The 25,718-nt window shown below is 41.3% G+C and overlaps 3 protein-coding genes across 4 annotated transcripts in view; 1 reads left to right on the top strand and 2 right to left on the bottom strand.

The window, feature by feature from the left end:
- The window catches only part of LOC105355311 (NACHT, LRR and PYD domains-containing protein 12-like), a 93,452-nt gene extending 87,286 nt beyond the window's left edge, over window positions 1-6,166 (bottom strand). The window contains exons 1-3 of one of the 2 annotated variants that reach the window (XM_023962005.1): window positions 4,607-6,166; window positions 3,641-3,778; window positions 2,834-2,953 (exon numbers count right to left, since the gene is read on the bottom strand). In XM_023962005.1, the coding sequence (XP_023817773.1) occupies window positions 2,834-2,953; window positions 3,641-3,726 (206 nt within the window). In that variant the 5' untranslated portion in view covers window positions 3,727-3,778; window positions 4,607-6,166. Of the gene's footprint in view, window positions 1-2,833; window positions 2,954-3,640; window positions 4,005-4,606 lie in introns of those variants that run through there. The other variant, XM_023962007.1, reaches the window with a different exon arrangement.
- The window catches only part of LOC105355327 (NACHT, LRR and PYD domains-containing protein 12-like), a 1,049,862-nt gene that overhangs the window by 750,166 nt on the left and 273,978 nt on the right, over window positions 1-25,718 (bottom strand). The gene's annotated exons all lie outside the window — the stretch shown is intronic.
- Window positions 11,660-25,207, top strand: LOC111948673 (zinc finger protein 664-like). The gene is made up of 2 exons (XM_023962746.1): window positions 11,660-12,208; window positions 22,701-25,207. Exons 1-2 carry the CDS (start codon window positions 12,037-12,039, stop codon window positions 23,765-23,767), a joined length of 1,239 nt encoding a protein of 412 aa, XP_023818514.1. The 5' UTR covers window positions 11,660-12,036; the 3' UTR covers window positions 23,768-25,207.

The raw sequence follows: 25,718 nt of genomic DNA, 5'->3' as shown, positions 1-25,718 counted from the left end.
ATAGAGACTGTATTTAGGCAGCTGATGGTTGACTGAACTAAAGGAACCAAAAGGATCAGAAAAAAGAATCAGTGTCTGCTTCAGTTCTTCTTATAGTCATCAAACTGTTTTGTGCACACATCAATCAATGATTTATCTATAAAGACGATGATGGACAGAAGAAAGAGCATTTTAGAAATGTGCTTCTAGAATGACTGACATGGTGGAAATGAAGACATCCTTTCATTCTGGGCCGTCTGCTTTGTGTTAAAACCTTTCAGAAGGTTCTAGATTGGATTTCATTTGGACAAATATGATCCTTATTTGCTCTTTAGCTAAAAGATTACATGAGCGTTTAAAACAAACTGATTTTCTTCTTTTATGTTTTTTATTTCTAATCATTTTCAAACCTTTCATTCTTTGCAAATTAATCTGAACACTGATCTGATTTATCATCACAATCACTTCTGGACTCACTTGAACTTTCTGCAGTTCCTCACAGCTGGGATCAGTCTCCGTTTACCCTCATCTGATGATGTGAAGAACTGGTTCAGGTCCAGCTCATCCAGAACCTCCTCTGACATCTGCAGAGTGTAGGCCAGAGCTGAGCAGTGAATCTCTGAGAGTTTCTTCTCTGATTTGTTCTTTGACTTCTGGAACTCTTGGATCTCCTGATGAACTGATAGGTCCTTCATCTCCATCAGACAGTGATAGATGTTGATGCTTCTGTCAGGAGAGACTCCTTTACTGTTGATCTCCTTCAGGTTGTTGATGGCTCTCTGGATGGTTTCTGGATTCTTCTCTGTCTGACCCAGCAGGCCTCCTAAGAGTCTCTGGTTGGACTCCACAGAGAGACCATGAAGGAAGCGAACCAGCAGGTCCAGGTGTCCAGTTTGACTCTGCAGGGATTTCTCCATGACTCGACTCAGAAACTCATCCAGGGATGGGTTCTCCATGTTCATGTCCTTCAGGAAGTCTTCAATGACCTTTACCTTCCTGTTGGAGTAACAGTGGAACATGTAGACTGCAGCCAGAAACTCCTGAACGCTCAGATGAACAAAGCTGTAGACCGGTTTCTGGAAGATCTCACACTCTCTTCTGAAGATCTCAGTACAAACTCCAGAGTACACTGAGGCCTCTGTGACATCCAGACCACACTGCTGCAGGTCTTCTTGGTAGAACATGATGTTTCCTTTCTCCAGATGTTCAAATGCCAGCCTCCCCAGATTCAGAAGAACTTCCCTGTCAGTCTCTGTCAGCTCTTGTGGACTTGTCTGATGTTCCTGCTGGTACTTGTTCTTCTTCCTCTTTGTCTGGACCATCAGGAAGTGGGAGTACATGTCAGTCAGGGTGGTGGGCAGCTCTCCTCTCTGCTCTGTGGTCAGCAGGTTCTCCAGAACCACAGCGGTGATCCAGCAGAAGACTGGAACTTCACACATGATGTAGAGGGACATGGAGCCCTTGATGTGGGAGATGATTCTGCTGGACAGCTCTCCATCTGGGAACCTCCTCCTGAAGTACTCCTCCTTCTGAGCATCATTGAAGCCTCGTACTTCTGTCAGTCTGTCCACACATGAAGGAGGGATCTGATTGGCTGCTGCAGGTCTGGAAGTGATCCAGACCAGAGCTGAGGGCAGCAGACGTCCCTGGATGAGGTTAGTGAGCAGCACGTTGACTGAGGACTTGTGTGTGACATCAGACACCAACGGACTGTTGTTGAAGTCCAGAGAAAGTCTGCTTTCATCCAGACCATCAAAGATGAACAGAAGTTTGCAGACAGACAGCTGTTCTGCTGGGATCTTCTGGAGTGTTGGATGGAACAGCTGGATCAGAGTGAGAAGACTGTGCTGCTCATCTCTGATCAAGTTCATCTCCCTGAAGGACAGAGGAACCACAGCACTGATGTCTTGGTTCTCCAAGCCCTCGGCCCAGTCCAGAGTGAACTTCTGCACTGAGAAGCTTTTTCCAGCTCCAGCAACTCCGCTGGTCAGAACCACTCTGATGGATCTGTGTTGGTCAGGGAAGACTTTGAAGATGTCTGGGTTCTTGATTGCAGTGTCATGGAGCTGGTTGGTCTTGGTGGTGGTCTCCAGCTGCATCACCTCATGTTGGGTGTGACCCTCTTGTCTCAGTTCCTCTGTGATGTAGAGCTCAGTGTAGACCCTGTTGAGGAGCGTTTCTCTTCCTGCTTCTTCAGTTCCTTCAGCCACATGTTCACTTCTGCTCCTCAGACTGATCTGATGTTCTCCAAACATCTCCTGCAGACCAACATCTGCTGAAAGAGCAGAGAAGAAAGCTCCTTCATGAGTGTTCCACATGTTTCCAGAAGAATCCATCAGCAGATGATCAGGCTCTGACTCACCAGCTCTGGGTCTTTCTGCAGACTGGGGTCCGCTCCTCTTCTTCTCTCTGTGGACACTAAGGAGAAACGTTAGTGAACAACAATCAAAGCAGTCAGTGGGAAGTTCCAGACTAACTCTGATCATGGAGCAGATCCTCTCTGATCTTCAAACTCAGATATTGTGTGATCCAGATTGTGCTGAATGTGAGCAAATGTGTTTCCAGGTTAAACCAGAGCAGATCTAGTCCATCTGAAGGTCTAAATGATGCGTTAGCTGTGTTTGGAGCTCATGTCTGGACTGAGCTCAGAGAAAAGTTCAGCTGTTTGCTTCATCCTCACAGACTGAGCTTTGTGTCCTCCAGAGTTATCCAACTCTTTTCTTTCCTCTCAGACCTAAAGCATCACAGCGGATGGTTGACCTTCCTGGATGGATCAGCTGATGTTCTTGATGAGAACATTGTTGTTCCTGCTGAGAGCTGAACTCTGCTTTGTTCACTAGAAACTGCTTCTTACTGTGAGTCTGAAGGTCCTGGTTCAGTTCTGAAGTCTGGAGGATCATATCTGGACCGGTCACTCTTCATGGATCCACAGCTGGAGGCTGCAGACTGGACTCTCTGTGTGACCTGTTGACCTCTGCAAACACAAAACCATCAGAGTGTTGGAGGATCTGCTTCTTCATGAACAGCTGATGGACTTTGACATGAACACAGACTGAGCTGTTTAGTCTGGAATAACATGACATGTTTGGATCAACAGTTTCCAGGTTTCAGCATTTTCTGTCAGTCAATCCAGACTTTTTTCTAGAAAAGCTGATTCCAATTCTCCATGTAGAAATGTAGAAATTCTGAGAGCAGAAAGTCAAACTAGAACAATGTGATGTTTGGAAAGCATGAAAATCTGAATCCTAGGAGTCTGCAGTGATTCTTCTCATTAGACTGGAGCTGCTGTCAGTCAGAGTCAGCAGTCAACATGTTTTCTTCTCCAACATCTCTGATGTCTCTCAGAGACTCTCAGAAGACTCAACTGAAAAGATCTCATCACACACATGATGCTCCAAGTGAGTCTGATCAGAGAGATCCAGAACTGAACCAGACCTCAAGTCCTTCATCTGAAAACTGTTGATCATCTGAACTAGAATCCAGCCTCCAAAAACTCTGACAAACACTCCTGAATGGATGTCTTTGAAGTAAGGATTATATTTCTTTGATCTGTTTTCACGGTTAGACCCAGGTAAGTTCCTGTGAAGAATGAAGGTTGCTGGTGTGAGTCCTGAGCTCTGACATGGAGAAGATCATGGACAGTTGGAGATGTTCATCTCACCTCTGAGCTTTGCTCTGGTTGTCATGGTTACCATCTCTGCTTTTAGAGGGAGGGGCTCCCTCCTGTGGTTCCTCCCACTGATCCATGCTGTTGGATTCACTGGACCCACATCAGCTCACACACACCTTCCTCCTTCACCTGCAGAGGAAACCCTCCTCATCATCAGCTCTGATCCTCCTTCATCAACAGATCAGCTGCTCCTCCACTGATTGGCTCTTCTCTTGTGTTTCCTCTCAGGTTCAGGTGAATGCAGTCAGACAGCAGTGGGAGGCAGAGGAAGCTGCCATCAGCTGCTGCACTTCTGCTCTCCCTCCACCAGGTGGAGACATGGAGCTAAAGCAGCAACACTTCCATTCAGTCACTTTGACAAAAAAACAACAAACTTCCTGTTTCTACACTTCAGGAAACATGAAGCATCAAGAAAAACAGACAGAATCAAAAGAAAAGCACAAATCCTTGTTTTCAAAGCTCCAACAGAGACTTTGACTCCACCCAGGTTTGGATGCAGGAGAACAGGAAGGTTTGGAGTCAGAACTGAAACCTTTGACCTCCAGAGCTTCATAATGGTTTGTGTTTTTGACAGAAACTCTTTCTTCTGTCTGGGTTCTGGAAAGTTCTGACAGGAAGCAGCAGTCAGCTGATCTGAACCACTTTGATGAGTGAGCATTTTCACTTCTGTAAACATCAACAGTTTATTCTGTGAAAATCTTCAATAAAAACATCATTTGTTTCCATTTTCTTTATAAATCAGTGAAACAGAAAATGATCAATAAGTGAGAATTGATCCTCAGTTGTTGATCAGTAATGAGATCAAATCTTTAAACAGCAGAGTGATGAGAGTTTGCAGAGAAAGAAGAAGATCTTGTCTAAACATTCAGAGACAAACAGTCAAGTTAGTGAAGACAAAGTTCAACAAACAAAGAAAGTAGTTTTTTTTTTAAGATCTGAAGAGTCGTCTTTTCTCACCATGTGAATGCAGCTGCAGCTAAGACCAGTGATTCTGCTCCTTCCTCTTCTGGTTTGCTTTGAGAACACATCACTTCCTCATGTTGTGTTGATTTTTAACTGGGTTGTGCATTGGACCAATCAGCTTCAGCCTTTCTCCTGAATGGTTCTGCAGGATTTGATCAACTCGACTAACCTATTCTTGTCCTCCCCCCGTCCCCACCCTCCAGAGTGTGGAGGAACAACCGCCACAGGATGAGAAGGAGGAGGAGGAGGTGGAAGGTCCATCAAACTCCTCTGCACGGATGAACACAGTTCAGTGACGTACAGTAAATGCCAGAGTGTTATTCTATGGAATTCATGTTGAATGAACAGGATTTAACCCCACATTACTGTATTTTCAGTTACCAGTTAAGGAGTTATATAGACTTCATCTTATTAAACAAATTGAGAAAACTGATAAAGAGATGTCCTACTTAGATCGACAGATCCTTAAGTCAGATCTGGAAATTGAGATCCTAAAACACAAGCTACAGGTATGGTGTATATTGTGATTGGTGAATTCTATAAAGGTTTTGGATGAATATTGAATTCTTACTCTTGCTTTTCAATTTGTAGGAAATGAGGACGACCAAATAAATTGTGACTTGAATTTATTGATTGTGGGATTCTTTTTTTGTTTATCTTTTTTCTTCTTGTTGTGGTGGTTGATTCAATCTGAGAATGAATGGTGGCATATAAGGTCTCGGACCACCCTTCCATCCTGGAAATCTGGAGGGTGGTTGGGGTCTTCCTCTGGGTCTTGTATGTGTAGGGCAGGGTGTTGTTACCCTCTAAATATGGCAATAGTATGGAGAACTACACATGCCACAATGATGTCGCAGGCCCTCTCAGGGCTCATGACCTTCCAGTCTCAGGGGGGACACTATACTACAAGGCCACTGAGTAAGACTTTATTTTGTGCTACTAGCTTTATAGGTGTTCACCATGTTTTGTTTCTATCAGACCGTGGTCATTCTTTATGTACTTCAGATGTTCAGATGTATATTGATTTATTTGTTTCTGTTTAGCCCAGTAGGTTTAACCAGGAGTAATATTGAGTTTCGCTTGGTACAGGAAGTTGGGAAATAATAGTTGGGTGATTGTAGAAGGTTGACAGGCAGAGTTTATGACTGACATTTAGGAGAAACTGGAGGTTAATCTGAAGTTAAGTTCAGATGAAATGTCTGTTTCAGAGAATCCATGAAGTTCATGCTGTAAACCTGAAATGTTTGGAGAAACTCTAAATAAATGACAAACATGTTGAGATCCATGAAGACCACTGCCTCCAAACAAGTCATTAGTTCCTTTGAACCTTCATCCTTCTGTGTTTCATGGAGGATTTACCACCAGGTGACCCAGCAGCCAGTAAAACTGAAGAGGAGTGGCCGTCATCTGACCTTCAGCTGGTCTGTAGACTCCCAGAATTCCTCAGTTTTGCATCAGTTCATCAACAGAGAATCATTTTGCTCTCCACTCCAGAGCAACTGGAGGCATAAACATTATTAAACAATAGTTGCGTTTACACGGACAAAGGTAATCGGAAAGAACGCCCTGGGGGGTATTCCAGGAAGCATGTTTAAACTAGCCTGACTTTAAGCCTGAACTCTGGCTGAAATCCGCCTGAACTTGCTTACTCTGGGTATGTCGGTTCCAAAAGACCGGATATGAGTTGGCGTAATTACGCTTGACTTGGTATCCCTGGGTTAATGCTCGTGCACGGCAAGTACATAAAGACATTCTCAATGGATCGCCGATTTCCGGAGTCACCTTGGAAACGCGTGGAGAAAAAAAAGAAAGCGCGACACTTGAGACGGAAGTGAGACGGAGTCTGAGATTTTAATGACGGCGTATAAAGATTATAAGTCCATCAAAAAAGTAACACGGTGCATCATCAAATAAAAGAGTTTCTGCTTAGAAAAAATAACAGACAAAGTTTCTGATCTTGTTTCCATTTTCCTTGTGATGCATATATATATATATATATATATATATATATATATATATATGTAAAATCTTACATACATTTCTTCTATTAGTAACAAATAATTTAGTTAAATTTATTCAACCTAATTTCTTACGTCTATAAAACTCAATAATTGTTTATACAACTCAAATTTATGTATTTATCTAACTAAATGTCACATTACTCCATTAATCTTTTTTCAATCTTAATTACATATATTTTTTGAACTCTCATATGTCTAAGTTTGAGCCGGCAGATATGCTCATTTTTATAACAATAAAAAGGACAGAAAAAAATGCACGGAGTGCAAAAATTCAATAAGGAATTTTCCATCATTGTCATTACAACTCATAATTGTAGGGGTGCTATATAAACTCATCATCCTCTCCTTCACTCTCACTCATGGTGCAGAGACGTAAGGATGGTAGGACAAAATAACTCGGCAAAACACAGTAAAACAGCTAAACAACTAAACACATTTGGTCAAAAACCCACACTTAAACCCAAATCCGTCCAGACAGGCAAAGGTATTGATATCCCAGAATCCTTTGCGGTGCCGATCTAACGGCAGCACCAAAGTTACACATGTAATTGAATTAATTTGAATGAAAGGAAAATAACTGTCTGAAAACTACGTGTTATTTTTAAGGTGACCTAAAACAATGATTTATCTTAACTGAAGCAAATAATTAAGTTAGATCAAAGTAAAAAAGTTTATCTTTCCAACATCCATATGTGATCTTATCACCCTCTCATGGTGGAAAAAGTATTATCTGAACTTCTTCATCCACTAAGTCATCTTCAAATGGACACGCCATGCTGCTTCACCTCTCTGAAAACAAACTAACCTTCAACTAAACCTGCTCCAGACCAGGTTATGTTCAGAGCATGAGTTGCTATGGCAACTTGACCTACCCTGAAACATATCTCCATTTCTGGAACCGAAAGCTGAGGTTATCAACTTCCTTAGCCTCAAACTTGGGAGCTAGCATAACCTGCTTTCTGGAATACCCCCCTGATTGGAAGAAAAATGTGTCATGTAAACATGCCGTTCGATATACTCTGCCCCGATCAGACTCGTTCGGATCAAAATTTCTTTCTGATAGAAATAGGTGGGTTATGCCGTTTGTTGATCCGATCGTTGTTCATGTAAAAGGTTCATTCCGATCGTGTGTCACCACTGCTCTGGTTTACGTCACGCATAGACGGATTTTTCGCTCCAGAGAAAGCTTTGGAGCTCAAACAGGACCGACCGGCTGCTCCGTGGATGCCTGGTCCTTTCCTCTCCCTTCCTATCTTCTCTGACACACCTTGAGAGCGGGGCGCCAGGGAGGAGCGCTTCGTGCCCCCTGACGTCCGGACCCTGCGCAGTTCGGGCTCAGGTGCCGGTGGACCGAGCAAACCGTGTCTCTAAGCAGAGCAGCCGGAATTAAAGTTTTGTGTTCAAGGGGAGGGGAGGATACTTTGTTACGTGTGGGAGGCTTCAGACTGCCATCCGTCCCGCAGCTCTATGTGAACGAGCAACCGATGTTGTTAGCACATGTTAGCCTTCACCTAACTAACCCTTCTTCCGACTTCGTTCTGCCACAAAAAAGCACTGACCACACAGATCAAAAATAAAATGATGAGTGAACAGGCGCTTCATAGTAACCATAACAATAATAAAAGCATGTTTAGAAGATCATCTCGTATATTACGGAGCTGCTAAAAATGTGTATGTGGCAGCTCGGCTTGTTTACAGTGGAACTCATTTCCTCTTCTGGTATTTTCAACACTACTGCGCATGCCCAAATGATTTATTATGACCAAAAGTGAGGCCCATATCAATGTTTGTTCTACTCGGAAAAAGTTTTTCTGGGCCCATGTACACAGTTGATTTCTAATCCGACCATTGATTCGTTCAAGATATTTTGCACATGTAACCGCGGCTACTAAAAAGTTTGACATATAATGAGCTTCTCAGTCAAAACGCAGTCAAATCTGTCCTTGTTCTCGTGCCCACTGACGTCCGGACACTGCGTGGTGATTCAGTGTCTCCTGTTTCTTCTGCACGTCTGGATCCTCCATTAAGAAAAAACAAAGCTACAGCAGAGCTGTTCCACCACCAAACACTAGGAGGCGAAAGAACCACCAAAGAGTCTTTGAGGGAGGGGGGATGTGGAGCGACCTTTGACCTTAGAGAGAAGGAAAAAATAAGCTTTGAAAGTGAAGGATCTTCTGCTCAGATGAAGCTCTTTCATTCTGTCTGCAGAGATGATCTGTGGCTGCAATGACAGACCTTCATGCACACGCTCACACACGTGCACGTTAAATCCAGCGTGTGCGTGAAGGATGACAGCGCTTTGAGGGGGGAGGGAGGAGTGAAGCAGGGCTGTTCTCTGAGCGATGCCCTCTGTGTTTTAGAAAGCAGAATAAATGCTGACAGAGCTCTGTCAGGAAGAAAAAACAAACCGTTATTCAATACATTTTTTAAAGAAATCAGTTTATATTTTAAATCTCTGACATTGATGAAAAACAAAAATGCAATAAAACTGTGTATTTTCATTGAAGATCACAAGCTGTATCACAATCCCTAGTATTGTAAACTACAATTCTATATATTTTGTTTTAGTTATTTATTTTTTTTTCTTTTTCTTTCTCTTCTTTGTGTGTAGTTATGTGTATGTTTAAAGTTCAAAAAAATAAAAAATAAAAAAAAAAGCTCTGTCAGGAAGATGTGAGGCCACGCCCACTGAGGAGGAGGAGCAGCAGGTTCAAACAGGAACCCTGTGAGAAACAGCATCTGCAGCTGAAGGAAAGCAAACAGTGATTTTAAAAATCTTAAGATGTTCTTCAAGTTCAAAGTCAGAACTGAGCTCTTTCTAAAAAAACTGCTGTTTATTATAGCAGGTCAGGTATTCCGACTTTTTCAACATTGAATGTGTCTTAAAATCTTGCATTGGCATGAAATATGGAGAATCAAAACTGCCAAATACATAGGAAATGAATGTTCTCATTTATAAATGATAAACAAAATAAATGTACTAATTTTAAAATCATGAACATACAAAATAATTGATAAAGACGTGTATAAATGCTTAAATTTCCATTTACACTCAAATTATTGTTCACATTTATTATTTATAAATGGGTACATTTTTTTCTTATTTGTATTTTGCATTTTTGGTTTTACATAATGATGATGTTTTGCTCAGTTCCGTCTCAGCTGACAGTTTCTTCTGCTCTCAAAAAGTATTGGAGGTGGTGCAGCGTCCACATCCCAAGATGTTCCTGACTTCACTGAAGATGTCATCTCAGGTAACTTTAATAGCATGTAAAGTCATTTAAAAAACAGTGTCTGCATAACCCCTTATGTTCATAAACAGCAGCTGAAGAGTATGGAGTCCCAAGTTGTTCATAATTAAATTAATAAATATCACAATCAAACAATAAATCTCATAAATATATAAAAAGATCATGAATTTGTGAAAAACCTGCACACAGATTTTAATCGAGCCAATAAACTATTAGTAGTTTTCTGCTTTAGGTATTTTATTAGCTTTATCATTGATTATTGTATAATAATAATTCTTGTTTTTTAGCTGCAGAAGAAACTGCTGTCACCACATCTACTGCTGAAAGGGAAAACATTTGACTGTTTTATTTTTCACTATTTGCTTTTATTGAAGTTCTGTATCTCATGTTCCAGAGGCTCCAAGAGAGGCGTGTATGGAAGAGGAACAGACTGGATCCAAAATTCCACCTACCGGTACCTCAAACCCAGTTGGTCAAGCTGAATGACCAACCACACTCTCTGATCCAGTAAGAATGGATTTGGTGCAAAGAGGTCCTTTTCAGACTGAGAAAGACTCTGACTTTCTAAAATCCCCCTCAGTGAGCTGTTGTTTTCTTTATGTTGGATTGTTTTATCGTTATCTGATTTGGTATTAAGTTGCTGTTTTTAATAAGTTGGAGTTTTGTGAATGTCATTTGTTGAGTGCCTAATGTTACATTAAAAAAATGTATATCTATATACATTTGTCATTCATATTTATTTCTTTGCATTTAAAATTTGTTTGGCACCACTAAATGTGCATCCAACATGCAGACAATTTACTGTATTCAATTCTTCGGCAGCAACAATAATTCACAAATGTATTAATAGACAGATCTCATTTATATTACAACAACAGTTGCTTTTTTTGGTGCTGCTGATCAGTTGGAGGGCCCACAAATTAAATTTCGCTTAGGGCCCCCAGAAGACCAGGGCAGGACTTCTTACAAATAAAAAATTTATTACAAAGAATTAAAAAAAATAATTTGTAAACATTTAGGAGTTTTAGACCTCTTTGACATGTAATTTAAATTATTTAGAAAAACCCAACAATAAGTGAATAATAATTATAAATTAGTCTATTAATATTAATAATAATAATAAAATAAATATTCAAAAGAAGTCCAAAAGTGAACAATAGATTTACCCTAAAGTCTGAATCCAAAACCTGCAACCTGCAAGGTAAAGTTCAGTCACTGAGTCAGAAATGTATAAATCTATATTACTATAATAGCCTAGTATGCTGTATACAGGTTTAGCAAAATAAAATGTACATTTATGTCGACAGCAAATAACACGTACATCGTGCAGGATGTTGATAATAGCCCTGCAGCATCATTCATGTCAACATGTGTATGATTAATGAAGCCCCTGCAGCATTAAGAGAAAAAAGTTATAGTACTTACCTGTGAAATGATATACCTTCCTCCTTCATGGACTCAGTTCTCTGATTTTGGCAGTTGAAACCCGCACAATGAACAGGTATTATGCAAGAAATGTGTTCACATGCATGCACTGCAGTAGTAACTTGACCTCACCAAGATGGCGGTGGTATCCTCCCATGAGGAGCCACGTGATGTCTCCTTTAGTGATATAACTCATTGTGTTCCCCCTTTTCCATATTTGTCGAAAAATACTTTTTCTTGTCGAAATAGACTAGTCACGCCGAACTATTGTTAGTAAAAGAAAACGCCCGTTTCTCCTTTATTTGCCAATAAGGTTTAAAAAAAATTACTCTTTTTTGCCGCAATCGACATAATCATCGACAGACAGACAACACTCCAGACCAGCTGGAGGCGCTAAAGCACCATGACGCTGTTAGCCAAACAAAGAAGAACAGCACGAGGCGCTAGCAGCGTTAGCTTGTTAGCAGGCTAGCAGCGTTAGCTTGTGTTGAGAGGAAGGTGGTGTTTTGTTGGGACGTTTGTGAGGTTTTTGGACAAAAAGGACGATATGTGGTTCGTGTCGGAACTCTCAGCATTTTCCAAAGTGTCGTAAATGAGTGAAGAAGTGTTGAACGGAAAGATAACGTGGATTGCTGTGATTGTGAGACTAGCAGATGATCGATCGGAGCTGCAGTGAAGAGGACGGCGGTGTTTGTGGGAGTTGGAGCTGAAGATCGGAGCAGGAACCATGTCTTCCCTTCAGTCTCTGAGAGAGTTGATCAGCCAGCGACTAGCTGCTGCTGCTGAAGAAATCTGCAGACTCTGTGAAGGAACCATCGTCCAGTACGAGCAGGAGCTCTGTCGTCAGCGCAGACTGCTGGATGTCATCTGGAAACCACAGATCCAGCTCCACAAGATAGGTATGTTACCTTCAACAAAGTAAAGGCCCGTACCCCCCGGGACGAATATTTGCCAGGCGTTATTCGCCACGTTTTTTGTGTTGACACCCAGGCGATTTTCGCTGACGATGAGCCGAGCGAACATGCAATTTCATTCCCTGACATTAGATGGCGCTTAATGTAAACAGAAATACTTATGTACACAAGGTGGCGCTGCGCAACTTTATGCTTCTTAAAGTCGCTTTTCACTCAGAAGAAGAGAGCAAGTATTTACGCGCTTGTCAGAATCATACAAAGAAAACATGAATATTTCAAGCTTGGTTCTGGGATATTTTAGAATGTCCGTCATTATTTCTTCGCGGCTGTGAAGATGCTACTTGGCGTCTATCTTCTTTGCTGGTATGTGTGCTCAGAAAGGCAGTTTTGTGTTTGAGCGCCCCCAAGTTGTGTTTTACTGTAACTTCTGAAGCTCCAGACACGTGTGCAAAAGCGCCATTCTCATTGGTCGAATAGATTTTGCCGCGGCGCGTCAGACCAAAAAAAACGAACCGAGGCTTTTTTTTAAAAGGTGACGCTTTGACGCATGGTGTTTTTCCGTGTCGGTGTGCACACTCACATTGGTGCCCTTTGTATAGTCACGAGGCGTTAAACGTCGGCGAAAATCGCAGGCGAAATTCGTCCTGGTGTGAACAGGCCTAAAGAAAGAAGCCCTTCATCTCTCACTGATTTCTCCTTCAGGTTTCTTTAGTCTTTTTCAGCAGCTGATGTCAGGGTTTTGACCTTTTCCCAATGAAAGAAAGTGAGAATCTTTGTTAGATTTCTGCAGAAGGGGAAGCCCGCCTGTCAGAGCACAAAGCTGTCAAAGAAGAGTTCTGCCTTCCCAGTGTATCCAGTCTGGTTTTATTGGTGGCTGGGGTTGATAACATAAAAGTTGGGTCATCAAGCAGTACAGGAACATCATATCTTGTATAATCAGAACTTTTCACGTCATTGGATTCTTACTGAAATATAGAATCATATTATGGTGTGATGGCATTTAAGCAAATGAAAATTTGTAAACCCTAACATTGGATAACTTGAATATAGCAGCAGAAGCTGTCATTGTTTTATCTTTCTGCTTTTTTTTTCTGGGTTCTGTTCTATGATCCTCTATGATTATGAATAAAACAGGATAATAAAAAAGTAGAAATGTTTACTGATTTGTGGAAACTATAGATAGAGACATTTAAGAATGATCCCACAAAGCTAAATGGTGCAGACAAATGTTTAGAATTTTATCACAGAAAAGAAATACACAATAGATCATGATTTAATACAAAAATGATCACTGTAGGCCTGAACAAGTTAAATAACGGAAAATTTAAATTTAAACTGATTCCATTAGAACTAGGGTGGCGAACACGCGGCACTAGGCTAATGAGCATACAGCTCTTTGCGTCTCATCCTGTTGTGTTAACCCGGGGGTTAGCCCCGCCCTCAGCCCATAAGACTCATGGGAAGTTGGCAATTGTGGGAATAAAGTTCCTCACCACGAGTGAGGGGGCTATAAGCAGAAGTCAGATCCATGCTGTTTGGCTGTTTTGTGAGCGTGTTCAAGTAAATGGACATTGATACTGGAAAGGAAAGTATGAAAACTCTTCCTGATCTGACACAAAGGCTACGTTCACACCGCAGGCTGAAACGACCAAATTCCGATTTTATTTATTTTGTCCCTATACGACCTGTATCTGATCTTTTTGTGACAGTCTGAATGACATAGATCCGATCTTTTCAAATGCGACCCAGGCCACTTGGGTTTGTGGTCCTGAATCCGATACATATCCGATCTTTTGAAATGCAACCTCCGTCTGAACGGCCTGGCCATATGATTCCGACGGTACGTAATCGATACGCTACAGCGTTAGAAATAAGGGGGAAAAAAGGGTTGTCGTGGCAAGTAATATTTGGTTGTCCTCCCCAATTTTTGTCGATACCAATATTCGACAGCAACGAAACCTACTCAGATGTCAGTACTTACATCTTTATTTCTTCTGTACATCTAATATCAACTGCCTCTTATGATGGACATTTAAAAAAACTCTTTAAAAATTAAAAACCAACATTTTACTAAATATTGAAACATCTGGTTACACAAAGTATTGCCATGTAAATCAAATACTTTTACGGTCAAATGAAAATACTTTATCTCATATACTTATATACTTTATCTCCTATAATATATCAGAAAAATTGATTACATTAACCAACACTGTAACCTAATGAGTATTTTTAAAATTTAGACCACTTGTATGGACTGGGACTAGTGCAGCACTCCAAATATAAAGTAATATTTATATGTGATGCAGCGTTATAATATGATATAACATCTACTTCAAATAAACACGTGTAAATTATACTATTGTGCGCTGCAGTAGCATTAAAGCAGGAGTGCTCACACTTTTTTGGTATGTGAGCTACTTTTGATCTACCTGTGTGTGCATATATATATATATATATATATATATATATATATATATATATATATATATATATATAAAAGCGCCCCTCTCACCCTCCGCGGGTGGTTTCTCCTCCAAGCTCGGGTCCTCTACCAGAGGCCTGGGAGCTTGAGGGTCCTGCGCAGTATCTCAGCTGTTCCAAGCACTGCGCTCTTCTGGACTGAGAGGTCTGAGGTCTTTCCAGTTATCTGTTGTAGCCATTGCCACATCCACCACAACGGCTTTCCTCTGTTCTTTATCCACCACTACAATGTCTGGTTGGTTCGCCATTACCATCCTATCAGTCTGGATCTGGAAGTCCCACAGGATCTTTGCCCTCTCATTCTCTACCACCTTCTGAGGTGTTTCCCATTTTGACCTTGGGGTTTCCAGTCCATATTCTGCACACATGTTTCTGTATATTATTCCAGCCACTTGATTGTGGCGCTCCATGTATGCTTTCCCTGCCAGCATCTTACACCCTGCAGTTATGTTCTGGATTGTTTCAGGCACCTCTTTGCACAGCTTACACCTTGGGTCTTGTCTGGTGTGGTAGATCTGAGCCTCTATGGCTCTGGTGCTCAGGGCTTGTTCCTGAGTTGCCAGGATGAACGCTTCAGTGCTGTCCTGTAGGCCAGCCCTTTCTAGCCATTGGTAAGACTTCTTGATATCAGCCACTTCAGTTATGGTCCGGTGGTACATCCCATGTAGGGGTTTGTCCTCCCATGAGGATCTGTCCTCCAGCACTGTATCCTCTGCTCTCAATTGCCTGAGATATTCACTGAGCACACTGTCAGTTGGGGCCTTGAGCTTGATGTACTCATGCATCTTGGATGTTTCATCCTGGATAGTGGCTTCTATGCTCACTAGTCCTCGGCCTCCTTCCTTGCAGCTAGCATACATTCTCAGGGTCGCAGGGTATCTGATAACTGGCAGTGCGTAGCTGTTTATTGCCCGGGTCTTATTTTTGCCATTGAGCTGGCTTTTCAGGACTTGCTTTACTCGTTGGAGGTATTTAGCTGTTGCAGCTTTCCTTGTTGCGTGCTCCAGGTTGCCATTTGCCTGAAGAATTCCAAAGTAATTGTAACTGTCCTCGATGTCTGCTATTGTTCCTTCTGGGAGTGAGACCCCTCCTTTGTGGATTACCTTGCCTCTCTTTGTCACCATCCGGCTGCATTTCTCGAGCCCGAATGACATCCCAATGTCAGTACTGTAGATCCTGGTGGTGTGGATCAGGGAGTCAATGTCACGCTCGCTCTTAGCATATAGCTTGATGTCATCCATGTAGAGGAGGTGACTGATGTTGGTCCCATTTCTGAGTCGGTATCCATAGCCAGCTTTGTTTATTTGGCTGAGGGGGTTTAGACCTATGCAGAACAGCAGGGGGGACAGAGCATCACCTTGGTATATCCCACATTTGATGGACACTTGTGCAAGTGGCTTCCCTTTGGCTTCAAGGGTGGCTTTCCACAGCTTCATTGAGTTTCCTATGAAGGATCTTAGAGTCCTGTTGATGTTGTACAGCTCTAAGCATTCAGTGATCCATGTGTGTGGCATTGAGTCAAAGGCCTTCTTGTAATCAATCCAGGCTGTGCACAGGTTGGTGTGTCGTGACTTGCAGTCTTGAGCGACTGTTTTGTCAACCAGGAGTTGGTGTTTGGCTCCCCTGGAGTCTCTACCAATGCCCTTCTGTGTGTTACTCATGAATTGATCCATGTGCCTATTTATCTTGGTTGCAATGATGCCTGACATGAGTTTCCATGTTGTGGAGAGACAGGTTATTGGCCGGTAGTTGGATGGGCTGCACCCTTTGAGGGATCCTTCTGGATCAGGATCGTGCGCCCTTCCGTAAGCCATTCGGGGTGAGGTCCATCTCTTAGCAGCTTGTTCATTTGTGCTGCCAGGCGCTCGTGGAGTGTGGTAAGCTTCTTTAGCCAGTAGGCATGTATCATGTCAGGGCCCGGTCCAGTTCTTCATACCTGAGACTCTTTCTTGGATGTCTGCCACTGTGATGGTTACTGGATTCTTTTCAGGGATGTTGCTATGTTCTTTTCTCAGAGAGACCAGCCACTGGGCATTGCTGTTATGTGGTGTCTCCTTCTCCCATATACTTTTCCAGTACTGTTCAGTTTCTAGCCTTGGTGGGTCTGCTCGGCTGTTTTGACCCTGCCACTTTTGCAGGTTGAGTTGCGAAGAGCCTGTTTATTCGTCTGGCTTCATTGTCTTTTGTGTACCTCTTTAGGCGGCTGCTCAAGGATAGGAGCCTTTGTTTGGCAGTTTCCAGTGCTTCAGGTATGGGCATCTGGCTGTATCTCTTAGGTACTTGCTTTCTCATTGTACCTCTTTGAGCCTCTGTCAGCTTACTCACATCCTTCAGAGTTGCCTTGATTTTGGCCTCTAACTGTTGTTTCCTTGGTGGGTACTGTTTTCTTCCATGGTTGCTCTTATTGCCAAGCATCTCAAGGATCACTGCTGCTGAAGTGTAAACCAGTTCATTGGTTTCTGTGATGGTTGTGGTAGGAATTGCCCTCAGTGCTTCATTCACAGTTTCCGGTAGACTTTCAGGCGGTATATCACTTAACCGTTGTAGCTGGTGTCGGGGTTGCCTAGTGTTCATTGTAGACATGATCTTGTCTTTCAGGACAGTTGCTGCCTCGCTCAGCGTACTTGTGGTTGTTGGGGCTGTGTACCCAATTTCAGGGTGGGAGTCCTCTCTGACCTGTTGTTCTGGCTCTCCGGTGGCATTGTATTGTATCGCTTCGATCTCAAGTTGTGATAGGAGTTGCCGTTTGTGGATGTTAAAGCACTGGGCAGTTTGGCAGTTAGCGTTGATTGTGGGTTTCGAAGCATCCATTCATTCCTCATTCTCTGCATGTAACCCCTCTGGGAGGGATTACTTGAGTAGTAGCATTCTCACATCTAGTCCATTTCCGTCTTGTCCCAGTAGCCCATTTTCCATCAGGGTGCTCTGGTCCCATTTCCATTGTTATGGTAATTGCCCCATTTCCATTGCCATTTTTCCATTAATTGCCCTGGGAATCGAACCCGGGTTTCCTGCATGACAGTCCTGCACCTTACAAACCGAGCTACCCATATTATGTATATATATTATATACATATATTGTTTATGAGTTACATGTTTATTTGTATATTGTTGTTTATGTACTGATGATTAAAAACTACACAGTAGGATTAATCAAAGATACTTTTGTTATAAAAAAATGCTTTCCTAATGAACTCGTATTCATGGGGCGAGAACTGCATAGGTGATAGCAGGAGGAGACACGTGGGGCGGCTTTATTAAACAATCTGGTTGTCCGGAGTGGTCTTCTGCCGGGGACTTGACGAGCCGCGGGACAGAAAGCTACTCCTGTTTAAAACATTTTCTTTTTTATTTACCCTCTGTTCTTCCATTTGCGAAATGACCTCCTCTGGTAAGCCTTGAGCACGCAAAAAGACACTTACAGACCTCAATTTATTTGGTTTCACTCCTGCTGCTCTTCGGACTCTGCAGTTCTGAAGGATGTGGCTCACATGCACCAGTAAAGAGTAGGGTTGTGCCAATGGACGATACCATCGTCCATCGTGATTGGTGACTGACATCACGATGGAGAGACACCATCGTGATGCCACGCCCCCGCCACGCTGCGAGTCGACACCATAAGCCACGGTTACATGTGAAAAATATCTTGACCGGATCAATGGTCGGATTAGAATCCAACCGTGTACATGGTTCCAGAAAAATGTTTTCAGAATATAACAAACGTTCACATGGGTCACACTTTCGGTCGGAATAAATCATTCGCACATGCGCAGTAGGGTTTGAAAAACAGGAAGCGGATACCAGTTCCGCCGAGCGGCTATTTTTTTCTCAAACTTTATTGAATGTAACAATTCAATACAAAACAATGTTGCCGAGCGGCTCTATATATTTATATGTCAGCTCGGTAATATACAAGACGATCTTCTAAACATGCTTTTAATAATGTTACGATTATTATGAAACGCCTGTTCGCTCATTGTTTTATTTTTAATCCGTGTGGTCATTGCTTTTTCTGTTGAAAAACGGAGCCGGAAAGAAGCCCGAATTAGCAGTATGCTAACACGGGCTAACAACATTAGCTTTGGGTGGTGCTGCAATCTGCAACTTGGCTGCATGTAAACATGTGGGAATAACATCAGCCTTTATTTAGTCGGGACACGACTCGAAACACAAATCCACGTGATTGTTTGAATGATTTCTAAGGACTGAGCGGCCTTTCTGCTTTGAAGCTCACACCGCCCCAAAGCGCTGTGTGTGTACTCACGATCTTCTGCTCAGACACACACTTTTAGACCCGGTTCTGAGTTCGATGGCCCGTTCCTCTAGAGCTGTGGAACGGATCCAGTTCTAAATCTCCCGCATACCGCTCATGTAACAAAGCACCCCCCCCCACCCCCCTCCACTCAAACACAAAGCTGTAAGTCCGCGCTCCACCGGTCCACTTGACTAGTTAAGTGCAGGAGCGGACCATTTCTTCTCTAGTTTGTTTGTTACTTTTTTTGTTAAAGTCACTTCCCTCAGTTTATACTGGATAATCGCGGATGAGTCATTAGTTGGGAAATAAAATAAATAAAGTAATAAAGTAAAATAACGAATAGCAATTATATAAGACCGAAATATTAAAAATAGCCCCCCCCCCCATCCCGATGGTTGACAGCAAACATCGTCAACGGCCAGTTTAAGGGACATCGCCCAACCCTAGTAGAGAGCATAAGTCTGAGTTCAGAGTCAGAATTTTGTATGCCCTTTTTCTTTCTTTCTCCATGGCCCTAATTCTCTTCCGTACTTTTCTTTGTGAAAACAAGAAAGGAAAAGACAAATAAGAAACTATGTGCATGAAATCCTTTTATTTTAGAACTATTTAAAACAGGATATTAATTTTAACCTTTCTCACTTCAACTAATCATTGCAATAGAAATAAAAATTTGCAATGTTGTATTTTAATGAATTTTAACGTTTTGTTGTTATTGAGGCAGAATATGAATGTGCATTATATGATCATTGAGAAGGGGGATGACTGGGGGTACAAGACGAGCCAAAGGCAGGATCCTTAGCCAAATGTAAGGCTACGTTCACACTGCAGGCTGAAACGACTCAATTCCGATTTTTTTTTTAATGTTATTTTATTTTGCCCCTATTCCAAACCAAAAAAAACAGAACAAAAACACACCACTCACATTGTGAAATCCAAAGCAAAAAACAAACAAAAAAAACCGAAACACAAACAAGTGAACTCCCTCTTGTGTCAATCAGTCAATCACTGTTACAGGTAGCCAGGGAGGGGTAGGTGTCAGTAACAGTAACGACTAACAACTACATATTTTACTTGTGAACTAACTATAGGTGTTGTAGATTGACTGTGTGTGAGCGCGGAGCGTCTTGTGTAGGAATAGTAGGAAGGTGCGCACACGTGTGTTGGGGGGTGCGTGTTGATTCTTTTGCAGCAGACCGCTCTGGAGCTGCACGTAAGTTTCACCTGTGCTCTCTGGTACAGACATCTTCTCAAAATATTATGTATTGCCCAGTAATAAGCAGACTGCAGACACTTTCACCTTTCCGGTAGCTGTGAAGCCTGACACCCATGAAGAACGCGGGACAGGAGGCTCCGCCTTTGTTTATACAGACACGTAACGTTACGCTGCACAAAATAGTTCCCAGACAAAACATGTAGTGATATTCATGGAAATCTAACAGTTCATGTTTGGTGTTACGGAGTGAAGGAGAATAGTAATACCCCCCCCAACACAAAATCCTCCGGTGGGCGGCCGTGTCGCGCACTTAGGAACGCACGCAGCTTGTAATGGAAATGAATACAATGGAAATTAATAATTAGAAAGCAGTGAATTTGTCGTATTTCCTTGCGCGACGGAAACTTCTGTTGTAGATTGAGGATGTGTGCTTCTGAAAGCGTGCGCCTTTTTGTGTAACTATAAAGGGAGCCGCGTGTCACGTGCAGCGCAGAGGCAGACAGTGAGAGCGCGCGCCTACGAGAGAGAGTGACAGGCGCGGTGGGAGAAAAGGAGAGAACAGTCTGAAAGAAAGAAGGAAAGTCTGAACACAGGACTGGCACAAAAAACAAAAATAATCAGCAAAGATGAATGCGTTTAATGTGTTTATTATAGTTCCAATCACGCACCAAAACGTAAAAAAAGGTGATGCGGTTATCGTCACTGCCCTAGTTTTAACTCCCATGCCTTACAATGGTATACAGTGAAAATTGAAAGCATGCATCCAAGGCTGGAACTGAACACATTGAAAAACACTGGATATGGACATATAAGAAATGGGGGCGTGGTTAGCAAAAAAAAAAAAGTGTTTCTAAGGACAACAAAAAGTTTACTTTTTCCGATTTATCTGAAACTGAATGTTGTGTTCATCATCCCGAGGCCACCAAAACATAAAATGGTTTCTATGGAAATAAAATCAACAAAAAAGCCACTATTTTGAAAAAAGTTTTTTTTTTAAATACATACGAATAGGTCTCACCAATGGAGCAATGCGTTTTTCTGAGTCAGTTGATTCTGATCGCTATGCTAGCACATTTAGCGACATTAGCATAGTTAGCATGATTAACATTTTCAGCAATGTGTTTTTCTGAGACAGTTGATTATGCTGATCGCTATGCTGGCACTTTTAGCCACATTAGCATAGCTAGCATAGTTAGCATAATTAGCATTTTGGGCAATTTGTTTTTCTGAGAGAGTTGATTATGCTGATCGCTATGCTAGCACTTTTAACATAGCTAGCATAGTTAGCATAATTAGCATTTTGGGCAATGTGTTTTTCTGAGCGAGTTGATTATGCTGATCGCTATGCTAGCACTTTTAGCCACGTTAGCATAACTAGCATAGTTAACATAATTAGCATTTTGAGCAATGTGTTTTTCTGAGAGAATTGATGATGCTGATCGCATCATTTCCTTTAATTAATGATAATGTTAATTTTGCTGTTTTTGCTGGACAGGAGAGGTCTGTCTAGCTATCTGTGTGCATGGGGGGCGGGGCTGTTCAGACAGTATGCGCCGCACGCGCACACACACAAGGCAAGGCAGCGCACACACACTCACTGGTGATTTTGTAGGGGACACATGAGCGCCCCCCGAAAAAAATCCTTTTATCCCCCTATATACTAAGAACACCCATTTCCATGTAAAATTAATGAAGTTTGCGTCAAGGAGTCCCTACCATCATGTCACCTTGCTGCTACGATGACCGTATGTTGCGCTGGCTGTGAACACGCTGTGCGCGTGTAGCGTGAACAAACATGTAGAAAGGCGGGCCTTAGACTCCCCGCTTATGGTTCCAGACCAGCAACAAACTAACAGCTGCTCCCTAAAACGTTATAATAATTAATAACTGATAATATTCGGCATCCATAATAAGTTAATATAATTTATTGGGTTTACTGGATTTAAAGAAAAATAAATAAAAAGAAAGGAGTCTGTATCAAAGTGAATTTGTTTCCATCATCTCACTTAACTTAACCTAACTCTGGGTGTTTGACAGACAGAAAAGTCCATTCAAGGTTGTAGAAAATGGACAAAAGATCAAAGGAAACATTACGCTCATAAAGAATAAAAATAAATAATAACTATCCTGTCTGGAACATTCTCATGTATAAAGTAAAATGTTTTGTTAAAAAAAACAATGTTGTTGCATAATGAGTAAATAAAACACTTTATGTTCTTAATTTGTTATTTATTTATTTATTCATTTTTCGTCCTCAAAAAGTATTGATAAGAGTATCGTTAAAATACCCGATCGATAAGCAGTATCAATAAGAGTAGTAGTACCGATAAAACCTTAACGATACCCATTCCTTGTGTTTATAGTGTGTTGGTGTGTAGTTAACATTGGTGGATAATTTAAAAAAAAATCTTTGATTCATTTTCATCTGTAATTTAGCCTTAGAATTTTTTTTTTTTTTGATTTGATTTTTAAATTGTGCAGTCATTATTAAGCATAAAAGGGCCTCTCTTCTTGTGTTTCTGCAGTCCTTCCCCAGCATTGGGTGACTCAAGAGGAGGATTTCTGCAACCAGCAGATGAACTTCAGAGTGGAACAGGAGGAACCAGAACCTCCACAGATTAAAGAGGAGCCAGAGGAGATCTGCATCAGTCAGGATGAAGATCAGCTTGATCTGAAGCAGGAGACTGATACCATGATGGAGATTCCTACTTATGTGGAAGATGAGAACAGTAAAGCAGATCTAAACAATCAGCAGAGCTTTAATGTAACTGATAGTCAGGATGAAGAAGGAAACCAACATGAAGAATCAACATCAACTACAGATGAAGAGACTGACCCACAGAACAGAGATCAGAGGAAGATAAGAGACAGAAGTCATGTCCAAAGTGTGGACACTTCTCACATTTCAGAAAGTCAGTGTGACTCTGAAGGTAGTAAAAAATCAAAGAAGGATGATTTAGTAAAGAAACGCAAAGAATCTTCAAAACAGAAAACACCCTCCTTCAAGTCTGGTGAAAGCTCAAGAATAGCTAATAAACTCTTTCATGTAAAATTACATACAGGAAAGAAGCGATTATCATGTAAAGAATGTGATAAAAGCTTTAGTCATATATCCAATCTCAAAACGCACATGAGAACTCACACAGGAGAAAAGCCTTTTTCATGTAAAGAATGTGATAAAGGTTTTAGTCATATATCCAATCTCAAAACACACATGAGAACTCACACAGGAGAGAGGCCTTTTTCTTGTAAAGAATGTGATAGAAGTTTTAGTCATATATCTGATCTCAAATCACACATGAGAACTCACACAGGAGAAAAGCCTTTTTCTTGTAGTGTATGTGATAAAAGTTTTGGTCAAATATCAAGTCTCCAAAAGCACAGGAGAACTCACACAGGAGAAAAGCCTTTTTCTTGTATATATTGTCATAAAAGTTTTAGTGATATATCCAATCTCAAAGCACACGCAAGAACTCATACAGGAGAAAAGCCTTTTTCATGTAAAGAATGTGACAAATGTTTTAATCATATGTCTCATCTCAGAAGACACATGAGAACTCACACAAGAACGACACAGGGTTTTCATCAGTAGAGGGAAAGATTTGGAAAAAGTACACATTTTCTTCCATAAAGACAGGAACTAGTATTCTATTCAAAATTATGATTTTTTTTTTTGATTGAAATATTTTAAGCCTTGGTTTTATGTTGCCATGTACTTATTGGACATACCGTTAATGTACCTTCTTGGAAAGCCCAAAGTACTTAACAGTCAGTCCCATTCACCCACACACACACCCATTTACATACTGATGGCAGCTGTGATGTCTCACACTGGCACCAACCTGTAACCACCAGGATCAATGAGGGGTTCAGTTTTGTCCAAACACACTTTGACACATGGACGGGCAAAGTGGTCATTCAACCTCTGATCTTCTGATCAGAAGTCAACCACTCTACCTCTACAGTACAGCTGATGACTAGTTTTTTAATTTCAGAAAATGTGAATATTTTAAAATACATTTTTAATATTTAAAACTCTTGGGATCAAACCCTAATGTACTCATTTACTCCAAAGCAGCCTGAGCTTCCATTACATGAACACAGAACAACAGACTGTTGGCCTCAACAACACATTGATGCAGTCATTTAATTAAAATGAGACACAAGTTAGCATTGAACACATAACAATGAACAGTTTTGTTATGTCTGACATCAGCTGAAAACATCCCCTTTTTCATGGATTTGATGTGAAATTCTGTTTTTTTACAACAGTCTTTTTATTTAATTATAAAAACGAGAGAAAAAACAACCAATATATTTAAATGTGTAAAGATACTAGACAATATGAGTTTAACTGCTTTCATGGACAAAAATGTTGAAAACTTTCACAAAATGAATACTTTCAGATGTACTTGTTAATGTGTTTTGTATTGTTAGAGTTAAATCTTGAACAGATTCAATGTGGTTGTAGTTTATGCTGAGATGATGAGTATGTTGTTCATGTGTGTGTTACCATGACTACAATAGAAAGATTATGTATACATCTTTTATTCTAGGAGTTTTTATGTGATCCGTGAACATATTATTAGTATTAAAAGAAAAAGTAGTAACTGCAGTTTGTTTTGTTAGACCAAATTTAGTGAGGAAAAGATTTTTCTAAAAATGAAGAACCAGACTGGTGTTTGTGTTTTGTTTTCTTGTGATTCATGTTTTCTAGTACACGAGAACTATTCTTCTGTTTGTTTGTTTTTTGGGGATTTCTAAATGTTGTTAGCCCGTGTGTAGCCTCTCCCAACCCTGGCTTCTTCCAGCTCCGTTCTTCCACAAAAAAAGCACTGACCACACGGATTAAAAATAAAACGATGAGCTAACATGCGCTTCATAATATTAATAAAAGCACGTTTGGAAGATCGTCTCGTATATTACCGAGCTGCTGCATAAATGTATGTGGCAGCTGTTTGTTTACAACAAATGACATCAATTCTAATAAAGGATGAAGTCCATGTTGCCCTGGGGAGACATTAGCCGTGGAGAAAGTCTCTTTCTGTTTCATGTTAGGCCTCACTTCACTCTGTAAGGTTTTCATTCCCTGTTAACCCTTGTGCTTGTACTTTAACGTTGGGAGTTGGGTCATCTAGACCCACTAGACAGTGTGCTTAACCTTTTTCCCTCAATGATTTGTGATCTTCACTGGTGTCCATGGATTACATGAAATCTTTCCACCTTTATCCACCTTTGTCATGGTAGGGAGAGCATGTCAATGTAAGAGTGGGGTCATCTAAGATAGAACAAGGGTAAAGTAAATTAGAGACTTGTTTAGGTTTCTGAGGTTTCTGATTACAGGGAGGAAATAACACAAACACACACATAAGGGGGCGGAGCTCTGCTCAGGTGTTCCTGAATCAGGAAATGAGGCAGTTGAGAGTTTTCCTCTGTGTCAGAGCAGACAGAGCAGGGGGGTATTCCAGGAAGCATGTTTAAACTAGCCTGACTTTAAGCCTGAACTCTGGCTGAAATCCGCCTGAACTCGCTTACCGGGGTAT

This window comes from Oryzias latipes, chromosome 2 (assembly GCF_002234675.1).
Source record: "Oryzias latipes chromosome 2, ASM223467v1".
Lineage (NCBI taxonomy): Eukaryota > Metazoa > Chordata > Actinopteri > Beloniformes > Adrianichthyidae > Oryzias > Oryzias latipes.
Note: the sequence above shows the minus strand (reverse complement) of the source record. Positions and strands in the feature narration are given on the sequence as shown.

Bases quoted from the DNA above. Each gene is read 5' to 3' on its own strand.
- LOC111948673 (XM_023962746.1), top strand. From the start codon at position 12,037: ATGTCTTCCCTTCAGTCTCTGAGAGAGTTGATCAGCCAGCGACTAGCT. The intron at 12,209-22,700 runs GTATGTTACCTT...GTGTTTCTGCAG, and splicing joins GATCCAGCTCCACAAGATAG to TCCTTCCCCAGCATTGGGTG.